Source organism: Rhinatrema bivittatum, chromosome 1 (assembly GCF_901001135.1).
Source record: "Rhinatrema bivittatum chromosome 1, aRhiBiv1.1, whole genome shotgun sequence".
Lineage (NCBI taxonomy): Eukaryota > Metazoa > Chordata > Amphibia > Gymnophiona > Rhinatrematidae > Rhinatrema > Rhinatrema bivittatum.
Genome location: NC_042615.1, coordinates 532,386,223 through 532,407,490, shown reverse-complemented (window position 1 = coordinate 532,407,490; position 21,268 = coordinate 532,386,223). Strand labels below are relative to the sequence as shown.

Below are 21,268 nucleotides of genomic sequence, written 5' to 3'. Positions count from 1 at the left end.
ACAAGATGAAGCTCATAGCAACAGCAATGCAGTTTTCATAATACCTGATGTCATCACAATATACTCTATCGTCAATTTTTTTTGGCCAGTAAATTCTGTTCTTTTAGGTCTTCAGCACAATTGCAACTGGTATCTATAGGTCTAGGGTGCTATGAGCCTTCATTTACATCTACCTAGGGCTCTTCATGCCTTCTTCTAACATCCCTCCCAATTTAGTCCAGCCATGACGGCACTAGTCCTCAAACAAAGACTATAAACTGTGACTCCCTCTAGAATAGGCATAGGGAAACTCCAGTCCCTGAGAACCACACACCGCTTGAATTTTCAGTATATTCCTAGTGAATATTTATTTATTTAGATGTTTTATTCACCATTGTTCCAAAAGAAGATCAGAACAATTTACAAAATCATTCATATTATTGGTCAACATTCATTTTCTAGGTTAACACAACAGCAAATACATTTCTAGGCTAGCATATCAGCTTCAGGTACAAGTTAGCTAGGGGGCTATGATCATGGCTAGTAATCCATAAATTCTATTTCATTATCCTTCATGTATTAATCAGTAAGTTGTCATATTCCACTTTACATCATTCAATACTTATTGCTCATTCTACTAACATTGGCCTGGATTTATCAAAATGCACTAAATATCGCATGTGATAGAAAAAGGGGCATGTTTTATGGTAATAGGCAGTTTATCGCAATTTGCGCTAATACCTATGCAAAGTGCAGTTACCAAAATTGCAATAACTTTTTCGCACTTTGAGATAAGTAACAGAATTGTGGTATTTCCTACATACAACCACTGGGGGGGACGACCATGTTTACTATCAGGGCCACTGAGGAGAGAGAGAGGGAGACTGACTAGCCATAATGCCCTAACACTAGATAGGTATTTATATCTCTATGGGAGGCCCACCTAGTAACTCGAGGTGAGGTTTAGGTATTAGTGTAGGAGTTAGGGGCTACTTTGACATTCAAAGTGAGACGTACGAACAGAACAGTGCTCTCTTGTGAAGATTTTATGACTCTCGGAGTGAGGAAACTCACTCAAAGATGATATTTGTGCAGTGTTCTCTCAACCTAGCTTGATGATGCCCAGGTAGAGGGTCCATCAAGCTAGGTTGAGAGAACACTGCACAAATATCATCTTTGAGTGAGTTTCCTCACTCCGAGAGTCATAAAATCTTCACAAGAGAGCACTGTTCTGTTCGTACGTCTCACTTTGAATGTCAAAATGGCCCCTAACCCCTACACTAATACCTAAACTTCACCTCGAGTTACTAGGTGGTCCTCCCATAGAGATATAAATACCCATCTAGTGTTAGGGCATTATGGCTAGGCTTGTGCGCTCTCTCTCTCTCTCTCCCGATAGCTAGGCTGGTGTTCTGGGAGCTTCAAAACTGGCATTTGAGAACATCTCGCAAAATGTGATAAAGCCTTAACACAACCTATCGCACAGCTTAATGCTACTGAAAAAGGTGTAGCTAAAAATCGGTGTTAAAGCCGTGCGATAGGGTTTCGCAAAATGGTAAACCCAGCCCACTCCTGCCCCTAACACCTCTTCTTTTTCGGATTTGCATCGCACCATATGTTATGGTGCTATCGCATGCGTTAAAGGCATTTTCGCATGTGTTAAGGGGTTTTCACATGAGTTAAAGGTGCTTAACGCATGTGAAAACGCTTTACAGCATTTTGATAAATGACCCTAATTATCTGTCTATGGTTTTGACTGCGAAGTTATCAGCATATTGGTATTTTACATTAGATCATATGCATTTCTAAAAAGCCATGTTTCAGTTCACGTCTGAAACTCTTTCTTTCTATTATCTGGCTCCAAGTTGTGGACTCTGGTAGTGAGTTCCACAACTTGGGGCCTGCTATGGAAAACATTCGATCTCTTATTTGTGTTAGATGTATACTCCGTATTGAAGATACATTTAGAAATCTTTTGTTTTGTAATCTTAGGGCTCTCTGCGGTGTGTATGGTTGCAGTGTTACTCTTATTAAGCATGGTTTAATGTTGTTGATGATATAAAAAATTAGAGTTAATACTTTGTTCTGGATTGTACAGGAAACCAGTGCAATGTTATCACCGAGGGGGGTGATGTGGTCAAATTTCCTTGTCCTAGAGTCTAGCTGAGGCATTTTGGAGTAACTGTAGTTTTTTAATAGTCCTGAAGGTAGGCCTAGTAATAGGGAGTTGCAGTAATCTAAGTTGAAAATATTAGTTTTTGTAAAACAGTGCGGAAGTCCTGTATTGTTATAGTAATGGTTTCAGCTGGCGTAATATTCTCAGCTTGGTGTCCATTTTTTATTAATTTGATTATATGCTTTTTCATTTTGATGTTCTCATTGATTTGTATACCTAGGTCCAGTATTTGATCTGAGGGTGTAATGTTAAAATCTCCCAGGTCTAGGGTTGGTGGTTTGATTATCAAGGAATTTCTCCTTAACCACACAATTGCAGGACTTTTGAGTGCTTAGGGGTAGATTTTCAGACGAGCGCGAACAGCCTACTTTTGTTTGCGCTCCAGGCGCAAACAAAAGTACGCTGGATTTTAGTAGATACGCGCGTAGTCGCGCGTATCGGCTAAAATCCTGGATCGGCGCGCGCAAGGCTATCGATTTCGTATAGCCTGCGCGCGCCGAGCCGCGCAGCCTACCCCCGTTCCCTCCTAGGCCGCTCCGAAATCGGAGCGGCCTAGAAGGGAACTTTCCTTTGCCCTCCCCTCACCTTCCCCTCCCTTCCCCTACCTAACCCACCCGCCCGGCCCTGTCTAAACCCCCATCCTACCTTTGTCGGGGGATTTACGCCTCCCTCTGGGAGGCGTAAATCCCCGCGCGCCAGCGGGCCTCCTGCGCGCCGGGCCGCGACCTGGGGGCGGGTACGGAGGGCGTGGCCACGCCCCCGGGCCCTAGCCACGCCCCCGTACCCGGGCCCTAGCCACGCCCCCGTACCCGCCCCCAAAACGCTGCCGACGCCCCCACAACGCAGCGCGCTCCGGCCCCGCCCCCGACACGCCTCCCGACACGCCCACTCCGAAAACCCCGGGACTTACGCAAGTCCCGGGGTTCTGCGCGCGCCGGTGAGCCTATGTAAAATAGGCTCACCGGCGCGCAGGGCCCTGCTCGCGTAAATCCGCCCGGTTTTGGGCGGATTTACGCGAGCAGGGCTCTGAAAATCCGCCCCTTAGTGTTAGTTTCAGCATAGATGGTTTTTGTTGTATTGCCTTCATACATGTTGACACAGTAGATGCAGTTTTTTTGATTGATTTGTCGAATGGGGTGTAGAATTGTATGTCGTCTGCATATAGGAAGAAGTTGATTCCTAGTTCTGCTAGCAGTGTACATAGAGGCGGCATGTAAATGTTGAACAGAATAGCCGAGTGCGCTGAACCTTGGGGGACCCGTGCATTGACTGGGAAGGTGTCAGATATGTGATTGCCCAGTTTGACTTGAAATGACCTATCTATCAGGAAAGAAGAGAACCATTCGATAACATTTCCGTCTATTCCAATTTTCCTCAACTGATGGCAAAGCAGGGAATGGTCTATAGTGTCGAAGGCTGCTGTTAGGTCAATTAGTACCAGGATATAGGATTCATCGTTGTTAAGCCTCTGTAGTACAGGGTTGGTTAAGGAAGTGAGTAGTTTCTCTGTTGAGTGATATTTTCTGAATACGAATTGGTTTGGGTATAGAATATTACTGTCTTCGGGGTGGCTTTCTAATTGAGATAACACTGCTTTTTCTAGTTCGTTAGCGACAAATGGCAGGTTGGATATTGGTCGGTAGTTGTCCCAATCATCAATTCTTCCAGTTTTATTTTTCAGGATTGGTTTAATCACAGCTTGTTTTGTCCCAGTGGGGACCAGTCCTTCTGATAGTGAATGGTTATGGTTGTGATTGTTGGAGTGATTACACTGTTTACTGTTTTCAGGTAACTTGCGGTGACTGGGTCCAGTGGGTAGATAGCAGGCTTAATTTTTGTAATTATTTGGTTAATTTCAAATTTAGTTACTGTATCACATGTGCTCCATTTAGCTTGCTCCTTTTTTTTTCGTCATGTTCTTTTGCTGGTAAGCAGGTGGAGAATTGTATTTTTAATCTATTGATTTTATCGAACAGACATAGCATATTCATTGCAGGGATTCTTTGAAAAGTCATAGTTATTCGAGATTGCAGAGGATGGGTCCGTAAGTTTTTAACTGTTTCAAAGAGTAATTTGGAATTAAATATTACACCATGAATCTGTTTACCGTAAGTCTTTTTTTTTGTTTTATTGATTTGTTTACGGTATTTAGTTAATAGGGATTTGTATATTTCAAGGGATTCCGTAGATTGGCATTTCTGCCATTGCTTTTCAGATTTTCTCAGTGTCTGTTTAGTGTGTCTCATCTCTTTGCTATAACAAGGTTTCTTTTGTTTAGCTGTATTGCATTGTTTGGGGGGGTTTTGGAACGTTTTTGTCTGGATTGGGCAAAGATTGCTGGCTATTTCATTGATGATTTTATCCCAGGAGTCAAAAGCTGAGGAGGTATTATGATTAAAGTACATTTTTTATTTTTTTTTTATAGTTTCTTCAAGTAGTTCCAGTTCTATCTTTTTTCTGTATGTGAAAGTGATAATTATATGAGTTTGTTTGCTGTGTGTTGAGGAGGGTTATTTCTGTTTTTACTAGTTGGTGATCAGATCATGGCAATATTTTGTGAGATATGTTGATTTGGATATTGTATTGTAATAGTGAGATATGTTGATATTGGATATTATTGTAATTGGAGAATATTAGGTCAAGGATGTGTTCTGCTTTATGAGTGGGGTTGGTTACAAATTGTGACCAACCAATTGTTTCCATAGTGTCTCCAAAGACTTCACATGCTGTAGTTTTAGGTATGCTGTCTACAGGTAGACTAAAGTCCCCTTCTATTAGAGTGGATTCAGATGACGGAAATACTTTAGTGAAAATTTCGATTCTAGGCGAGCAGTCTTTTTGTAGGTAGGCAACAGACCATACCTATATTTAGTTAGGGGAGGGTTAGTCTCAACTTTGTAGGGTTTAAGTTTAAATTCTTTTTTTTACTGATTATTAATAAGCCCCCACCTTTACGTTTGTGTCTGGGGAAGTGAAAGATATAGTTGAGGTGATCAATTTGATTTAAGAGAACATTATCTTTGTCTTTCAGCCATGTATCAGTAATGCAGAAGATAGCAGGATTTAGTTCCCCCTAGCAGACCAGTTATCAGTGGGATTTTCTTTGACAGTGACTGAACGTTTATTAGTAGAAGAGTAAACATTAGGCAGGAGATTATAGGAGAGTTGTTAATATCGTAGGGTAGATCATCTTTGCGCTCTCTCTTTGCTTGTGTTTGAGGTTCTCCGAAGGTTTCTATATATTCTTCATCCTGTGATGGTTTCAATGAGGTGGGTCGGCTCAATTATAAAAGTTGTTTGGTAAGGGTGATTTTTAAATATTTACTTCAGGAATCCCTTCAGGCATCACACGAAGGGACACACAAAGGGGCAAGCTCCTTTGTGCACGTGCCAAGAGTGCACACCTTTGGTGCTGCTGCCGTGGGTTTGTAGATGTTGGTGGGTGGGTTATGGGGCAGAGCGGTCACGTTGGCGCCAGGAGAGAGTTACCACCTCCTCCTTCCGTGGGGGGGAGGGCACTCCCTGCCTGTCCGTCATTTTGCCCCCAGTACCAGCCGCCAACTCAGTGATTGAGCCAGGCAGGCCCTGCTTAGCGTTGGCTCCCGGCAGCTCTCTCCATCGATGCTTTCGGCATGGATGCCTTGGGTTTGTAGGTGTTGGTGGGCAGGTGGCGGGCGAGTTATGGGGTGGAACGGTCGCGTCAGCGCTGGAGAGAGATCTCACTTCATCCTTCCGTGGGGGGAGGGTGCTCCCTGCCCGTCTGTCGCATTGCCCCCCAGCCGGCCGCTGCTCTGCGGTTGGGTCAGGCAGGCCCTGCTTCCCGCTGGCTCCCGGCCGCTCTCCCCATCTATGCCTTCGGTGCTGCCACCATGGGTTTTTGTAGGTATTAGTGGGCGGGTGGCAGGCGGGCTATGGGGTGGAGTGCTCACATTGGTGCTATGCATAAGATAATATTGCACATTGCCTCAGCTCAATCCACCTCATGCATATTCATGAGGGATATCTTGACAACTTGATCAGTGTGTGGCCCTCGTGAACTGGAGATTCCAATCCCCTGCTCATGCTAAGGTGGACCCTCTGTCTGGCTAGACAGTTTCACTATTGAGCAATGTCTGAGGCTCCCTCCCTCCAACATCTGTTTAACACTGCCTCTGCAGCATTCCCAGTCCTGCCAGCCTGGGGAGCAGAAGCCTGGCCATTGAACCCAGGCCCTCAAAATGACAGTGTGCAGCACTTGCCATTGAACCACTGGACTGGCATATATTTAATGAATTTCAACTTAGCTAAACTATGCTGAAAACAGTTTGAAATGTTAATCTCCCCATCAGACCGCTAACCCCCCCCCCCCCCCAACACACACACTTACCTTTTCATTTAAAAGACAAGAGAAATAAAAAAAACCAGTGAACACATACTAGCATTAGGCTTTTTTCTCCTCCTATATTGATCCTCTTTTCATTTTTAAAGGAAAGCAGCAGCAAAGAGGATATATGTGGACTGCTCAGGGCTATGTTAAATTCACCTTAATCCCTCATTGCTTGCCATCAGTATATTCACAAATCTTAAGAGTTAACATGAGAACCACTTACTCCTGTGGTATTGTGGGGCAATTTCCACACTGGTGAGAAGTTTGTGAAAAGTTAAAAAAAAAACAAACAAAAAAAAAACAAGCCACATACACATTTCTAAATTGCCCTGTAAACTGGGTGGATAAGGACAGAGGCCTAGGTATATAAGGAATTTATTGGCAGAAATAGACGAAAAAGCAAGATGATCTCAGACTGTAGTGAAACTGACCAGAAGAAAAACATGATTTAAAAATGTAAAAAAAAAAAAAAAAAAAATTTCAACATTTCGTCTGAAAAAGCAAACGTTTTAAGAACTTTTTGATCTCTCTATAAAAAGCTGACTAATGAGAAATCTTAGGCCAGATAAAGTGATTTCTACAATCCTACATTTCTGCTAAGATCTGGTTCAAAGTCTTCTGTTCAGACAAATTTGTTCAAAGTTTTCAAAATTTTTCTAAAAAAACAATAAAGAGTGTATTGTTATGCGTTACCTGATCTGTCAGTTCATCATTGTCTTTGTGTTTTCCTCTTGACCACTGAATTCCATCGTTTCCAGTTACTATAATGGTTGCAAAAATCTCCTCACCTGAAGGACCTCTGCAAGGCTCTTTTACTTCAAACCGTTCTGAATAAAAGGCTGGCTGAAGAGTTTCCAGATTTATAAGGTATTTAAGTTTCAAGTCTCTGGCAGTAGCTTTACACTGGCTGAACTGCTGAATAAATCTGCGAAATCTGTACCTTATTCTTTTTCGTGTCAAAATGTGGTAGTCTTGGATTTTTGCTCGAACACATATAGGCAAAAATGTCTTGTAGCTGTGAATACAAAATTATGAATATAAATTTTAAGAAAACTAAAAATATTGGCACTGCTTTAGAAACTATAGGAAATGTGTATCTAAAATACAATGACTAAAATATCTCTCAAGTTGCTAACTTGCTCATGAAATTATCTCTTCTAAAGTTAATGAATAAGCTCAATTTCTCAGTTTTCAAAATTCAAACATATTTAACTTCTTGAAAAGATTTTCACAAAGTGAAAACCCAGGAAATATTGTAGGGAACATCATATGTCTATGAACGTTGGTATATAAAAGTTTTAAATAAATAAATACATTTTCTGCCTCTCTCATTAATGCAAATGAGACAAGTATACAATTGAAATAAAAAATTGACCAATGGCGCACATGAACAAGAGCAAGAGAGAGAGAAGCAGACAGATTATTTTAATCCACTAGTTCTATAAATGCATCTAAGATCAGCATGTTCTGCACATAGGAGGATTGTGAATAAAATGAGAAGCTTGGGAGTGAACGCCAAGGTGGTGGCGTGGATTACAAGCTGGTTGATGGACAGAAGTGTTATGATCTGCTATGCTGATGGAAGGAGCAAGCAAATAGTAGTTAGTGACGACTCCTAAGGAAGGAGGAGTTAGCAATCTGTTATGGTTCAGCTTCCGTGGTAGGAGGAGTTAGCAATCTTGTTGTGAATAACTCCTCAAGAAGGGAGGAGTTAGCAATCTGTTACAGTTCTCCGTGAGGAGTTAGCAATCTGATATGCTCTGCTCCTGTAGAGGGAGTAGTTAGCAAACTGTTAAAGTAGAGACTGCAGAGTTGCAATCTGTTATGGATCTGTTGCTGAAGACTGATGGGGAAGGAGAAGCAATCTGTTATCAGTGGAGTGCTTGGAGAGGGCACTTGGCTGTAAAGGAAAGTAGATAGGTGGATCCTTGGGCCGATGGCAGATGACAGCGCCCCCAGGAGGAGATCCTGAGAGGGACCACCAGCTAGGCTTGGATATGGAGACAGACACAGATAGTTTTTTTTTATTAGACAGGTTAGTAGAACCACCAGAGGTGGCAGTAGTGAGCTGATATGCCCGGCAGGGCTGAAGTCCCTCAGGAACTGGAACAGCGATCCCAGGGTTGCTGAGCTGTAGAGAAACTATAGATAGTGAGTAGACAGGGTATGCTGTGTTCATAGCCAGAACTAGGTGACAAAACTCACATAAGGTCTTAAGGAAGCTCAGTAGCTGGAAAGGGTTAAGCCCTCGAGGAGCGAGTACCTGGTTCCAGGGAAAGCTCTGAGAGAGCGATGGTAACTCACAAATGTCTGTATCTGTGATAGCTTCCAGGCAGTAGAGTATCTTCAGAGTGTTTCAGGAACATGGGCCCTCGAGGAGCGAGTACTGGTTCCTATCTGCAACTGAAATAAAGAAAAGAGAGCGAGGCCCCCGAGGAGCGAGAACCCCTGCTAAGTCCAAGGAGGCAGAGCAGCTTGGACTGCCGAAGCAAATCTTGCTAACTCGATTCGTTAGCAAATTCTGAGACCTTTTATTTTGGAAGTGGATGACGTCATCTCAGGGGACGCCCCCGAGGTTCACGTCCTTGCTGGTACATCAATCGGAGCGCGCGCGCGCCCTATGTCATCAGGAACATGGCGGATCCGCAACGTCGTGCCAGTCTGGGGACACCGGAAGGAGGAGGCAAGAAGATGCCGTTGCAGCTAAGCGTCCATCAGACCCAGAGGGAGTCGCCAAAGAGGTAAAGAGGGCGGAGTGAGGGTGTCGAGCAGCGACGGACACAACAAGAAGACAGAGTGTGATGGTAAATAGAACATACTCTGAAAAGAGAACGGTCTTAAGTGGAGTGCCACAAGGATCGGTGTTGGGACCGGTTCTGTTCAATATCTTTGCGAGCGACATTGCGGAAGGGATAGAAAGTAAAGTTTGTTTATTTGCGGATAGTACTAAAATCTGCAACAGAGTGGACACGCCGGAAGGAGTAGAGAGAAAGAGACATGATTTAAGGAAGCTTGAACAGTTGTTGAAGATATGGCAGCTAGGATTCAATGCCAAGAAGTGAAGTCATGTATCTGGGGTATGGTAATTCAAAACAGCTGTATATGATGGGGAGTGAAGGGCTGTTGTGCATGGAGCAAGATAGGGACCTTGGGGTGATCGTGTCTAGCGATCTGAAGATGGCAAAACAATGTGACAAGGTAATAGCTAAAGCCAGAAGAATGCTGGGCTGCATAGAGAGAATAACCAGTAAGAAAAAGGAGGTGATAATCCCCTTGTACAGGTCATTGGTGAGGCCTCACCTGGAGTACTATGCTCAGTTCTGGAGACCATGTCTCAGAAGGGACAGACAGGATGGAGGCAGTCCAGAGAAGGGCGACAAAAATAGCAGGGGGTCGCCATCAAATGACTTATGAGGAAAGACTGAAGAACTTAAATATGTATACCCTGGAGGAAAGGAGGTGCAGGAAGGATATGATTCAGAAAAGTTTTAATGATGCACAATCGACAAACCTTTTCCATTAGAAAGAAATCAGTAAAACTAGGGGTAACAGGGAGGACAGCTCAGAATCAATGTTAGGAAATATTTCTTCATGTAGAGATCGCGGTGGTCACCTAGAATGCCCTTCTGGAGGAGGTGGTGAAGACTAAACAGTGAAAGATTTCAAAGGGGCATGGGATATACACTATGGATCACTAATGGTTAGAGGATGGAAATAAAGAAAAGAGTGCATGGGGTAACTTGTTGGTGTGGCGGTTACTTCCCTTAACCAATAAGCTTGCTGGGCAGACTGGAAGGACCGTTTGGTCCTTTTCTGACATTTTCTATATTTCTGAATTCCTTTACAAAACACTTCAATGGAGATAGATCTAAGATGGGCCATCAATACTGCTTTGGTTCTAACATTATGAGCCCTGATAGAATGCACATAACAGAAGATGATGCGATCTATTATCCAATTAGAGATTGTCTATTTGGATACTGCAATACTGGGTCTGTTGAAATCTAAAGAAACAAAAGATTGAGTGGACCTTCTAAGAACTATGGTCCTTTCCAGGTAGAAGGTGATTACTCTCTTGCAATCCAAATAGCATATTCAAGAGGTCCCAACATAAAAAATATAATTGTGAAATCAGCTTTTTCATGCCACATTCATACATTATCGCTGGATGTAAAGAGACATTATCCATGTGTTTCCTATGTGCACAATCTTTTCAGGGCATAATATGGAGTCACTCTAAGACTGAACAAAACATCACTTTAAGAAGCCATACCATATGTGCCTCAGTCCATGTGATTTGTCATTTTGTGTTCATGTTCCAAGATTTATGTGGGATGCACTAAAAGAACAATTACAGTGCATCTCATTGAACATCGGAGTTATCTGTCCACCAGAAAAACACAAGCTCCGATCATGCAGAACTGCCTAGAACTTGAATATTCTTTTGAAGATCTTCTGCTGGACTGTCACTGAATACATCCCCACATACTGGCGAGGGGGAAATATTATAGGTCCCCTTGTCTACCGGGAACAGTTTTGAATCTTTACTCTCAGTGCAGTTCAGCTGAAGGTTTGAACTCTGAGGTTGAATGATATAGCTTTGGGTGATTGTTGCAACTGTCGGTCTTCGACGGCTTTGCCCCGCCTACCTCTCACTACTTGCAGCTCCTCCCACTCACCTCGGACTACTGGCTGCTGCGGCGTCTGTTTGCCGTCCTCTCCGGTGTACCCAGACCGGCTTTGGTGCTGCCTCCCGCCATGCTCCTCCAAGGTACCTTAGGGCGCACCCGCGCATGCCACCCTCATCTTTATTTCCACGTTGGCGCGAATCTCAGGGGCGTCCCCCTGATATGACATCACGCTGCCCAGATATTTAAGCCTACAGTATTTGCTAGCTCATCGAGTTAGCAACGGAAATCTTACGGATGGGATTCACTCTCCATACCGAAGCTGCTCTGCCACTCCAGCGTTATCTGGAACTCTTATACCCTTCGGGGTTGCTAACGGGGTACCCGCTCCTTGGAGGCCTCTTCTGCTTCTTTCAGGTGCTATCAGGAAACCGGTACTTGCTCCTCGAGGGCCCATGTTCCCTGAGTCGCTGCCTGCATCTTCAAACCTTTCTACTTGGAAGACTTCACTAATAGATTCCATCTGTGAGTACAACTACCATCTATTCCACAGTACTGCTTCATTGGAACCAGGTACTCGCTCCTCGAGGGCCTGCCCTCTGTTCCGGTGCCAGACCTCTCGTCTAGTGGAATCTCTGTTACTGCTACGTGAGTACAATACAACTGAGTCTCTCTGCTCTAAGGGATCAGGTACTCGCTCCTCGAGGGCCTGCTCTCCCTGTCTCGGAACTTCTCCTAATTCTACCTGGGACTCTGAATGCTTCTCATTGTGTACTCATAACTCTCAGTCTCTTTCCACTACAGCACAGCCTAGCAGAGGATTCGCTGTTCCAGCGTTCTGTGGCAGACCTGCCCAGCCAGGCTCAACATCCACTACTCACTACTGCCACCTCTGGTGGTTTCCAAAACTATTTAAAAAAAGATTCAAATCTGTGTTTGTGTGCCCAGAGTCTAGCCTAACACTGTGGTCCCTCACGGGACTACCCCCCGTGGGCGTGGTCAGCTGCCACAGTGTCCAAGGATCCACCCAAACATCAATAACCATAACAGTGATTGCTTTCAATCAATTTTACATTTTCGCACTACTTGAGTAGATGATTGCTATTGGATATAAGTGGTTATGGGACACAGGCATGAGCTCTTTAAAAGACAATGTTTTCCGGAGGTTCAGCATCTGAACTTCCGGCTGTCTGAATGAATGAATACCATTGTTTTCTCATTGAGTAAGTTTTTATATCACCTGTTTGCCATGCTGTTGCTGCACTTTTTCATGCTTATTGAAATTAAGTGATTAAAATATTTTATTTTTCGGTGCACCATTGTGATAACCCCCCCAAAAAAGATATATGTTTCAAAACGTGGCACCATGTAAGGGTTTTGCTTTTGGGAAGTGGGGATTGCATGTGTTATAGTAAGAAAAAGATAAGTGGACTTTTTTCAAGCTTATATATGCACTGTTTGGATACTTGAAAATCTTTATTTAATGGGACCCATGATTATACTGAACTTGAGGTTTCAATAATCATGATATATTTTATTTGTGATAGACTAACTGCCAAAATATGCTCTATTACATTCTCCCTGTTTCAAGATTTACTTCAGTTCCTCTGAATCAGCACCTTCAAAGATCAACACTGGTGTGGGTATCTCCCCTAACAACTTCTTTAGTAAGGACTAAAGTAAACTCATTTACAGGCCGATACAGTAAGGACGAGTAAGAAAGAGTGCGGCAGTGCCGGGCGCACCCTCGTTTGCCGCACGCACAGTTTGGATCACATACCGCTCGATACAGTATTCAAATGAGACGCAAATGCAAGCCGCGTCCAAAGCATGTCCATGAAGCGGTAGGCTGCGCAATCCATTTTACTGTATACAGCGGTATACAGCACCTATACAGTATCCTGGGTGCGCTGGTACCTGTCATTTCAAATGTCATTTGAAATGTCATTTCACCAGGAAAGTGGATGGTTCTCCTACAGACCCCGCTGCCTTGAGCGCCCGGCGCCAGCAAGCCCCAGCAGCCGACGATCGGCAGCAGGGAGTGCAACAAAGCACTTGTGCGCGCAGCTCCGATTTTCCGCCTCCTTCGGACGAGCAGGAGAGAGACGTAATTTCATGGGCAAACTTTCCCCCAGCCCCCGCTCACCTGCCCTGGCCGCGGCCACGCAAGCCCCCAGCAACAGCAGCAGCAGGGCGTCCATGGGTGCCGGTCTCCCGTGCGGGCACGCAGACAGCTCCGGAGCAGCCCCGGTCCTCTCTCTCCTCCACCCGAGGCGCGCATCGCGGCTCCCCTGCCTCCCGGGGGCAGCTGGCGGCGAGAGCGGCTTCAGCAGCCCGGGCGGATCGGGCGCTCCCCATGCAAGGCGGCTTCCAACAGCCCCCGGCGAAGGTGCATGAACGCACGCCTGTACGCTCAATTTGGGCGCTCAAGGCAGCGAAGGTGCATGAACGCACGCTGTGACCTGAGCGCCCGGCTGGACGTCTGAGGTTACGGCGTGCGTTCATGCACCTTCGCCGGGGGCTGCTGGAAGCCGCCTCGCATGGGGAGCGCCCGATCCGCCCCCGGCTGCTGAAGCCGCTCTCGCCGCCAGCTGCCCCCGGGAGGCAGGGGAGCCGCGATGCGCGCCTCGGGTGGAGGGGAGAGAGGACCGGGGCTGCTCCGGAGCTGTCAGCGCGCCCGCACGGGAGACCGGCACCCATGGACGCCCTTCTGCTGCTGCTGGGGGCTTGCGTGGTCATGGCTAGGGCAGGTGAGCGGGGGCTGGGGGAAAGTTTGCCTGTGAAATTTCGTCTCTCTCTTGCCCATCCGAAGGAGGCGGAAAATTGGAGCTGTGTGCACAGGTGCTTTGTTGCACTCCCTACCGCCGATCGCCGGCTGCTGGGGCTTGCCTGATGCTTGTCAAGCTGGCAATCCCCGATGCCCGAGCGTATTACAGAAATGATTTTCGCCCTGTTATTTTTTGTAATAATTTTTCCCCCTTGAGTGAGAAGCATTTTTTTCTGTGGATTGGGTTGGTTTGGGACTGGGCAGCTAAGTTCACCACACTAATGCCAGGGTCAGGGTAGGCGGTAAATTTGCAGGTTAAAGACGCGGCAAAATAGCTGGTTAAAAAGGCGATAATCTGGGCGCACGTCAATGTATCGGAGGGAATAGCTAATCTGATCATTAACATATCATATACATGCCGCGGGCGGAAAGGGATACGCGTCGATTTCAAGAAGCGGTAAGGACGCGTAAAACCGGATACTGAATCGCGGGTTAGACATACGTGTCCAAATTGTGCATACAAAGCGGGTTAGAAACAGGGTAACCGCGGCCGCGCTTTACTGTATCGGCCTGTTAGTTTTTCCATCATAGCCATGTCCTCCCCTAAACCACTTTTACCCCCTGATCATCTTGTGGTCCAACTGACTCCCTCACAGGCTTCTTGCTCTTTTGAAAACTTTTTTTTTTTTTTTTTTTATTAGTTTTTGCCTCTATGGCAAGCTTCTTCTCCAATTTTCTCTTGCCTACCTTATTGATGTTTTGATTTAACTTACCTGTGTTTATGCTGCTTTCTAGTCTCATCTGAATCTGCCTTCCATTTTTTTAAATGATGCCTTTTTGTTGTTAATTGGCTCTTTCACCTCGCCATTTAACCATGTAGCAGTTATTTGGTCATCCTTTGACTTTTTAAAATATGTACAATTCATTTTATCAAGACTTCCAAGATGGTATTTTTAGCAAAATTCTATATATTTATAAAGTAGTTAAAAAAACAAACATCACATAGCTGTTTCTGCTATATACAATCAAACAATAAACCACAATATTTAACAATTCAGCAGGCTCTATGATCTTACATATTTAATGAATTAATAATCAGGCTGCACATTGAAGCAGTAATTAGGATCTCAAATCTTTCAGATTTTTTCCTACAAGCTAACATTTTATCACAGACATTTTTTCCATAAGCATTAAATTATACATTTCTATTTCTTCACATTGTCAGATTAGGAGAGTCTTTCTCAAACCATTAGATCAATATGCTTTACTTAATCATGAAGCACTCACTACCTTTGGACAAATACTAACAAATTATCATCATCCAATCAGGCCCGGCACTTTCATTAGCTGAACTAGGCGATTGCCTGGAGTGTTAACCATGAGAGGCCAGCAAAGAGTAGCCAAATGGGGCCGCAAGTGGAGCCCATCCTGTTCACACCTGAAAATAGGCCTGCAAGCAGGGCCCATCCCGCTCATGGCTTAAGATGAGTCCCAGTGGGGCAGCAGGTTCTGCTGCCAAAACCTTTCATTTTCTTTGAGATTTTGAAGCAACACTTTACTTGAGGGATATTCCATAGGAGAACGACCTGTAGAAAGAGCTCTTATTTTTAAAGGATCACTCTTTTGGCCTTATCTCTGAACTACCTAAAATTGACTTTTTCCTTACTGCATGCATTTTTTTTTGTTCTGTTCTAGCAGTTAACATGAGATTCAGTAGAATAGTTGATTTTGAATCATTTTAGTTTAATTTATTATCTAATATACCTCAATTCCTTTTCTGCATCTAGAGACTGAAATTTGAGACTTAAAGATGAAATAGTTCTTGGATAATGAAGCCAGAATCCATCTACATTTTTGAGAACTATGATACCATTTTCATATATACTGTTGGAAAATGGGGGGGGGGGGGTGAGCAGAGTGTCTGTCCAGAAAAAGGCACCTACAATTCCAGTAATCTGCCAAAGCAGGAAAGCTAGTAGAAAGAAGTGTAGTGACCTGCTAGGGAGTTAGCAATCTGTTGTGCTCAGCTCCAGAAGTGGGAGGAGTTAGCGATCTGTTGTAAATCTGCTGCTGGATACTCCTGTTGGGGGAGGAGTCAGCAATCTGTTATGAGTCCTCGTGCAGCGTTAGCAATCAGTTAGGGACTGGCTCCCGTGGAAGGAGGAGTTTAGCAATCTGATATGCTCCATAGGCGGAACTAGCAATCTCGTTATGATATAGACTGCTGAGTTGGCAATCTGTACCAGCGGAGTGCTAGAGAGGGTACTCAGCTGGAAAGGAATGTAAATAGGTGATTCCTTGGGCTGATGGCAGATGACAGCGCTTCCAGGAGGATATCCTGAGAGGGACCACCGGCTAGGCTTGGGTGTGGAGACAGACACAGATAGTTCTTTTATTAGACAGGTTAGTAGAACCACCAGAGGTGGCAGTAGTGAGCTGATATGCCCGGCAGGACTGAAGTCCCTCAGATACTGGAACTGCGATCCCAGGGTTGCTGAGCTGTAGAGAGACTATAGATAGTGAGTAGACAGGGTATGCTGTATACATAGCCAGTAGTAGATGACAATCTTACATAGGTTCTTAAGGAGGCTCAGTAGCTGGAAAGAGTTAGGCCCTCGAGGAGCGAGTATCTGGTTCCAGGGAAAGCTCTGAGAGAGCGATGGTAACTCACAAATGTCTGTATCTGCAATAGCTTCCAGGCAGTAGAGAATCTTCAGAGTATTCAGGAACATGGGCCCTCGAGGAGCGAGTACCGGTTCCTATCTGCAATCTGAAATAGAGAAAAGAGAGCGAGGCCCCCGAGGAGCGGGTACCTCTGGTAAGTCCAAGGAGGCAGAGTAGCTTGGACGAATCCGAAGCGAGTCCAAATCGTAGTCCTTGCTAACTCAATCTGTTAGCGTTAGTGAAGACCTTTTATGTTGGAAGTGGATGACGTCAATACAGGGGTCGCCCCTGAGGTTCGCGCCCTTGCTGGTACATACTTCGGAGTGAGCGTGCACGCCCTACGTCATCAGGAACATGGCAGATCCGCAGCGTCGAGCCGGTCCAGGGATGCCGGGGAGAAGCGGCATGGAGACGCTGCGGCAGCAAGCCGTCCATTAAACCCGGAGGGAGTCGCCACAGAGGTAGAGAAGGTGGAGTGAGGGCGTAGAGCAGCCACGAACGCAACAGGAAGTGCACAGTAATCTACAGTGAAATTTATGGAGAAGTGCATAGTTCCTATATTCAAAGGAGAGACAGTGGTAGGTACGGAACTTGGCCCCAATCATAATGGATGGCTGTCCCATTCCCTTATCACCTTCAGAGTTCTGATTCCTGTGCTCCAGATCTTCTATCTCTACTACTCCTGGGTCTCACATCTCCAGTCCTGGATCTCTACTCCTAGAAGTTCTTTCTATACCTGGGCTCCAGGTTTCCTCAAAAACTTCTCTCACTGCCAGAAGCTGCTCTTTTTCCAGACATAAATCACTCTGGGCTTGGATCTGGGCTGCTCAAGCCATGTGAGATGCAGATGTATGAAGGGACCATCCTTTGGGAAGAGAATGAATTGTGAACAATGTATCACCTGCACCCTGTTGCCATCTGTTTCCAGAACCTTCTTGCAACCTATTCTTGGTTTCCACAAGGTATGAGAAGGTACAGAAGCAGCAGCAGCAGCTCAAGGACAAGGAATCATGAAAGAAGGGAAGCTTATTGAAAACATGAAGATATGTTACTGAGAGCGTAGCAGATGTTTGGAATTTATGTACCAGCAAAAGTAGTAAACAGCAACAGTGAGATAATTTAAGCATGTTTAGGATAGACAGAGAGAAGCTGTAATGTTAATCAAGAGAATAAGTAAGATCTGTATCACGGTACTTATATCCGGGCAGATTCAGTAGGTCAAAAGTTTCCAATTTAACAAGTACAAATCTACTAGAAATTACTAGGGATGTGAATCGTTTTTGAACGATTAAAATTATCGTCAGATAATTTTAAAATCATCCAAAATCGTTAGAGTGCACGATACAATACAAATGCCCACGATTTATCGTCAGGGGCATTTGTATTGTATCGTTAAATAGGGCACACCAAAAAAGCCCCTAAACCCATCCTGACCCTTTAAATCGACCCGACCCATTGCTATTTTTTTTTTACGGAGGCCCGCGCCGCAAAAAAAAACAAAACTAACCCATCTGACCCTTTAAAATCGACCCCCCCCCCCGACCCATCGCTAATTATTTTTTTACGGAGGCCCGCGCCGCAAAAAAAACCCAAAAAAACCCATCCGACCCTTTAAATCGACCCCCCCCCTCCCGACCCCCCCAAAACCTTTTAAAGTTACCTGGTGGTCCAGGGGGTCCTCGGGGAGAGAGCCAGGGGGGCCTCGGGGAGAGGAGAGAGCCAGGGGGGTCTCGGGGAAAGATTTCCCAGGCATCAGCTGTTCTAAAAAAAAAAAAATGGCACCGATGCCCCTTTGCCCTTACCATGTGACAGGGTATCCGTGCCATTGGCCGGCCCCTGTCACATGGTAGGAGCACTGGATGTCCGGCGCCATCTTTACTCATCAGCCCATATTATACTATGGGCTGATGAGTAAAGATGGCCGGCGCCATCTTTAAAGATGGCGCCGGCCATCCAGTGCTCCTACCATGTGACAGGGGCCGGCCAATGGCACGGATACCCTGTCACATGGTAAGGGCAAAGGGGCATCGGCGCCATTTTTTTTTTTTTTTAGAACAGCTGATGCCTGGGAAATCTTTCCCCAAGGCCCCCCTGGATCTCTCCCTGAGGTCTCCCGAGGCCCCCCTGGACCACCAGGTAACTTTAAAAGGTTTTGGGGGGGTCGATTTAAAGGGTCGGATGGTTTTTTTTGGTTTGTTTTTTTTGCAGCGCGGGCCTCCATAAAAAAATAAATAGCGATGGGTCAGGTCGGGAGGGGGGGGGGGTTGATTTAAATGGTCGGATGGGTTTTTTTGGGGTTTTTTTGCGGCGTGGGCCTCTGTAAAAAAATAATTAGCGATGGGTCGGGGAGGGGGGGTCGATTTAAGGGGTCAGATGGTTTTTTTTGTTTTTTTTGCAGCGCGGGCCTCCGTAAAAAAATAATTAGCGATGGGTCAGGTCGGGAGGTCGATTTAAAGGGTCTGATGTGGTTTTTTTTTTTTGGCGGTGCAGGCCTCCTAAAAAAATGTGAATTGGAATCGTTTCCGATTCCAATTCACATATCTTAACGATCAGATTCGAGCCCCCCCCCCCCCCCCCCCCGAATCTGATCGTTAAGACGATCTGGCACACGATTCACATCTCTAGAAATTACTGCACAGCCTGCTCATATAGCAGTTGTGCTAAAAAATGCTGGTGGATCACATCCACCAGGTGAATACAAATTATTTCTACCAGAATTTGGGAAAGGAGAAGGGCAAACTCAATGCACCAGCATTAGGGGGAAGGGGCAAATTCTGACTCCTCAAGAATTGTGTCAACTGTCTACTCTATGAAAGCATGTTTTATGAATGTCCTTGATCGAAGAATGAGCTTTATCTACATAAGATGTAAACATTGTTCTAATGAAACTAGATGGGCTATTGGGAGCTTTCCTTGCAGTGATCAATCATCATATCCCACCAATAATAGTATATTAGAGGCGGTAATCCTCTTATCAGTGTCAAATACAAACAAATGTTCTATCTTTCTCAAGAGGTTTGGTCTTTACTAAGTAGAACTTTAGCATCCATTTGACATCAGTGGAATGCAACCTCTTTTTCTGTTGCGTTGTTCTTGTATTGAGTCCCAAGTTTAAGATTCTGTTCCCACCAACCCCCCCCCCCCCCTTGTCCCAAACTTTGCATTTAACATGAATCAGTGGGTCAAATGAAAATTACATGCCAAGTCCCAGCATAAAAATAGATGTTAAGCCTATCATTTTTTTGCATCTTTCTAAGCCATGTGCAGATGGGTGTTTTGGATAGGAAATGCTAGGGGTTTTTTTGTCTATTTCCTATGCAGCAGTGGAATATAATTGTTTAATAGCATATTTAAATGATGACAAATGGGGACTGAAGTGTGGCCAAGCATTTTTAGCTTCTTACCCTTAGGTAAGAAGCTAAAAATTTGTATTCTCTCTCCACCCAATTCCAGATGTTGCTGACTTCAAGAAAGTGGATTTGCAGACTGGAAAAGGGATAATGAGCTTTAACATACTGTAATTATGCTGATAATGTATTTTGTACTGAAAAATCAGGGGCAAGCCTAAAATCCTGACTAAAGGGGGTTTATTTGGCTTTTGTGAGACACATACAGCCTTTCAAGATCCTTTTTCAGACAGATGAAAAACAGTAAATAACCTTTGGCTGTAAACTAAGTCCCAAGGAAGGATGAATACAGCCCAACGTGAAATTAAATAGAAAACTGTATGAAGCGAATCTAATTTGGCATACACATAAAATTCTATTACTATATAAAATCTCTGAAGATAAGCAAAATAACACTCACATTAGTGGATCATGTAACTATTGTATGTATCGAATGGAACATCTCTCAAAGCTTTCTGGTAATGACAGTCTTTCCCGCATGTCCCTGACCCTGCAGCTATTTCAGCTTTTATTTTGACTGTTATCAGACATCCACAGAATGATAACATTTATTCTGCTTAACTGCACCTTTGGTACCTCAGCATTTATTTACCTCTATTTCCCCTTAGTCATGTTTATGACACGTTAAAGTTTTGTTTACTTTTATGCAATGTCCATGAACTGCATTGTAATTTGATCAAAGGACTTGTTTTCTAAACTTATCCTTATAAAATTATCCTCACCATAGATGCATCCAATTTGGACTGGGGAGCTCCATTTCTATTTCTTACTAACAACCAAATCTAGAAAAACTGTAGTCAAAACAGTAAGCCACCTAGATCCCCATGGCCTTGCTGGACAGTACCCAGCCACCACTAAACTACCAGCCTTGAACAAGTTGTTTTCTGGGGAGTTGTAAACTGTTCATTTCAAGCCAGCTAACCTGTGAAATAGCTAGGTCATGCTCCAATCTGTCTTTTGCTTCCTCCTTATTGCCTTGCTGGATAGTACTTGACCATCACTACCCTGCACCAGCACAGTTGGTATCTGGGGAGCTACAGAAGCATTATTGGCCATACTAAACCAACTGATATCGATAGCCTCTATATCTTGGCCAGTAATGCATCCTGGACATCAGAAGAAGCATCTCAGCTTTGCACAATAGCTGCACTAAACATACCCAAAGAACATACCTGCTTATCAGCCAACTGAAACCACATAAAAGTTTTATTACCACCTCAGGTTCTCTAAGCTTATTTCTAGAGAAGACATAGCTGCAAGTATGGAAGGTACAACTGCAAG

At 44.6% G+C, this 21,268-nt stretch overlaps 1 protein-coding gene across 7 annotated transcripts in view; it reads right to left on the bottom strand.

Moving 5' to 3' along the window:
- Positions 1–21,268, bottom strand: part of JAK2 (Janus kinase 2) — a 419,848-nt gene that overhangs the window by 237,291 nt on the left and 161,289 nt on the right. For all 7 annotated transcript variants that reach the window (XR_003858317.1, XM_029613659.1, XM_029613675.1 and 4 more), the window contains one exon: positions 7,215–7,536. Coding sequence is in view for 6 of the 7 variants with exons in the window: in XM_029613659.1 (XP_029469519.1) it covers positions 7,215–7,536 (322 nt within the window). In the remaining variant the exon portion in view is untranslated. The remainder of the gene's footprint in view (positions 1–7,214; positions 7,537–21,268) is intronic.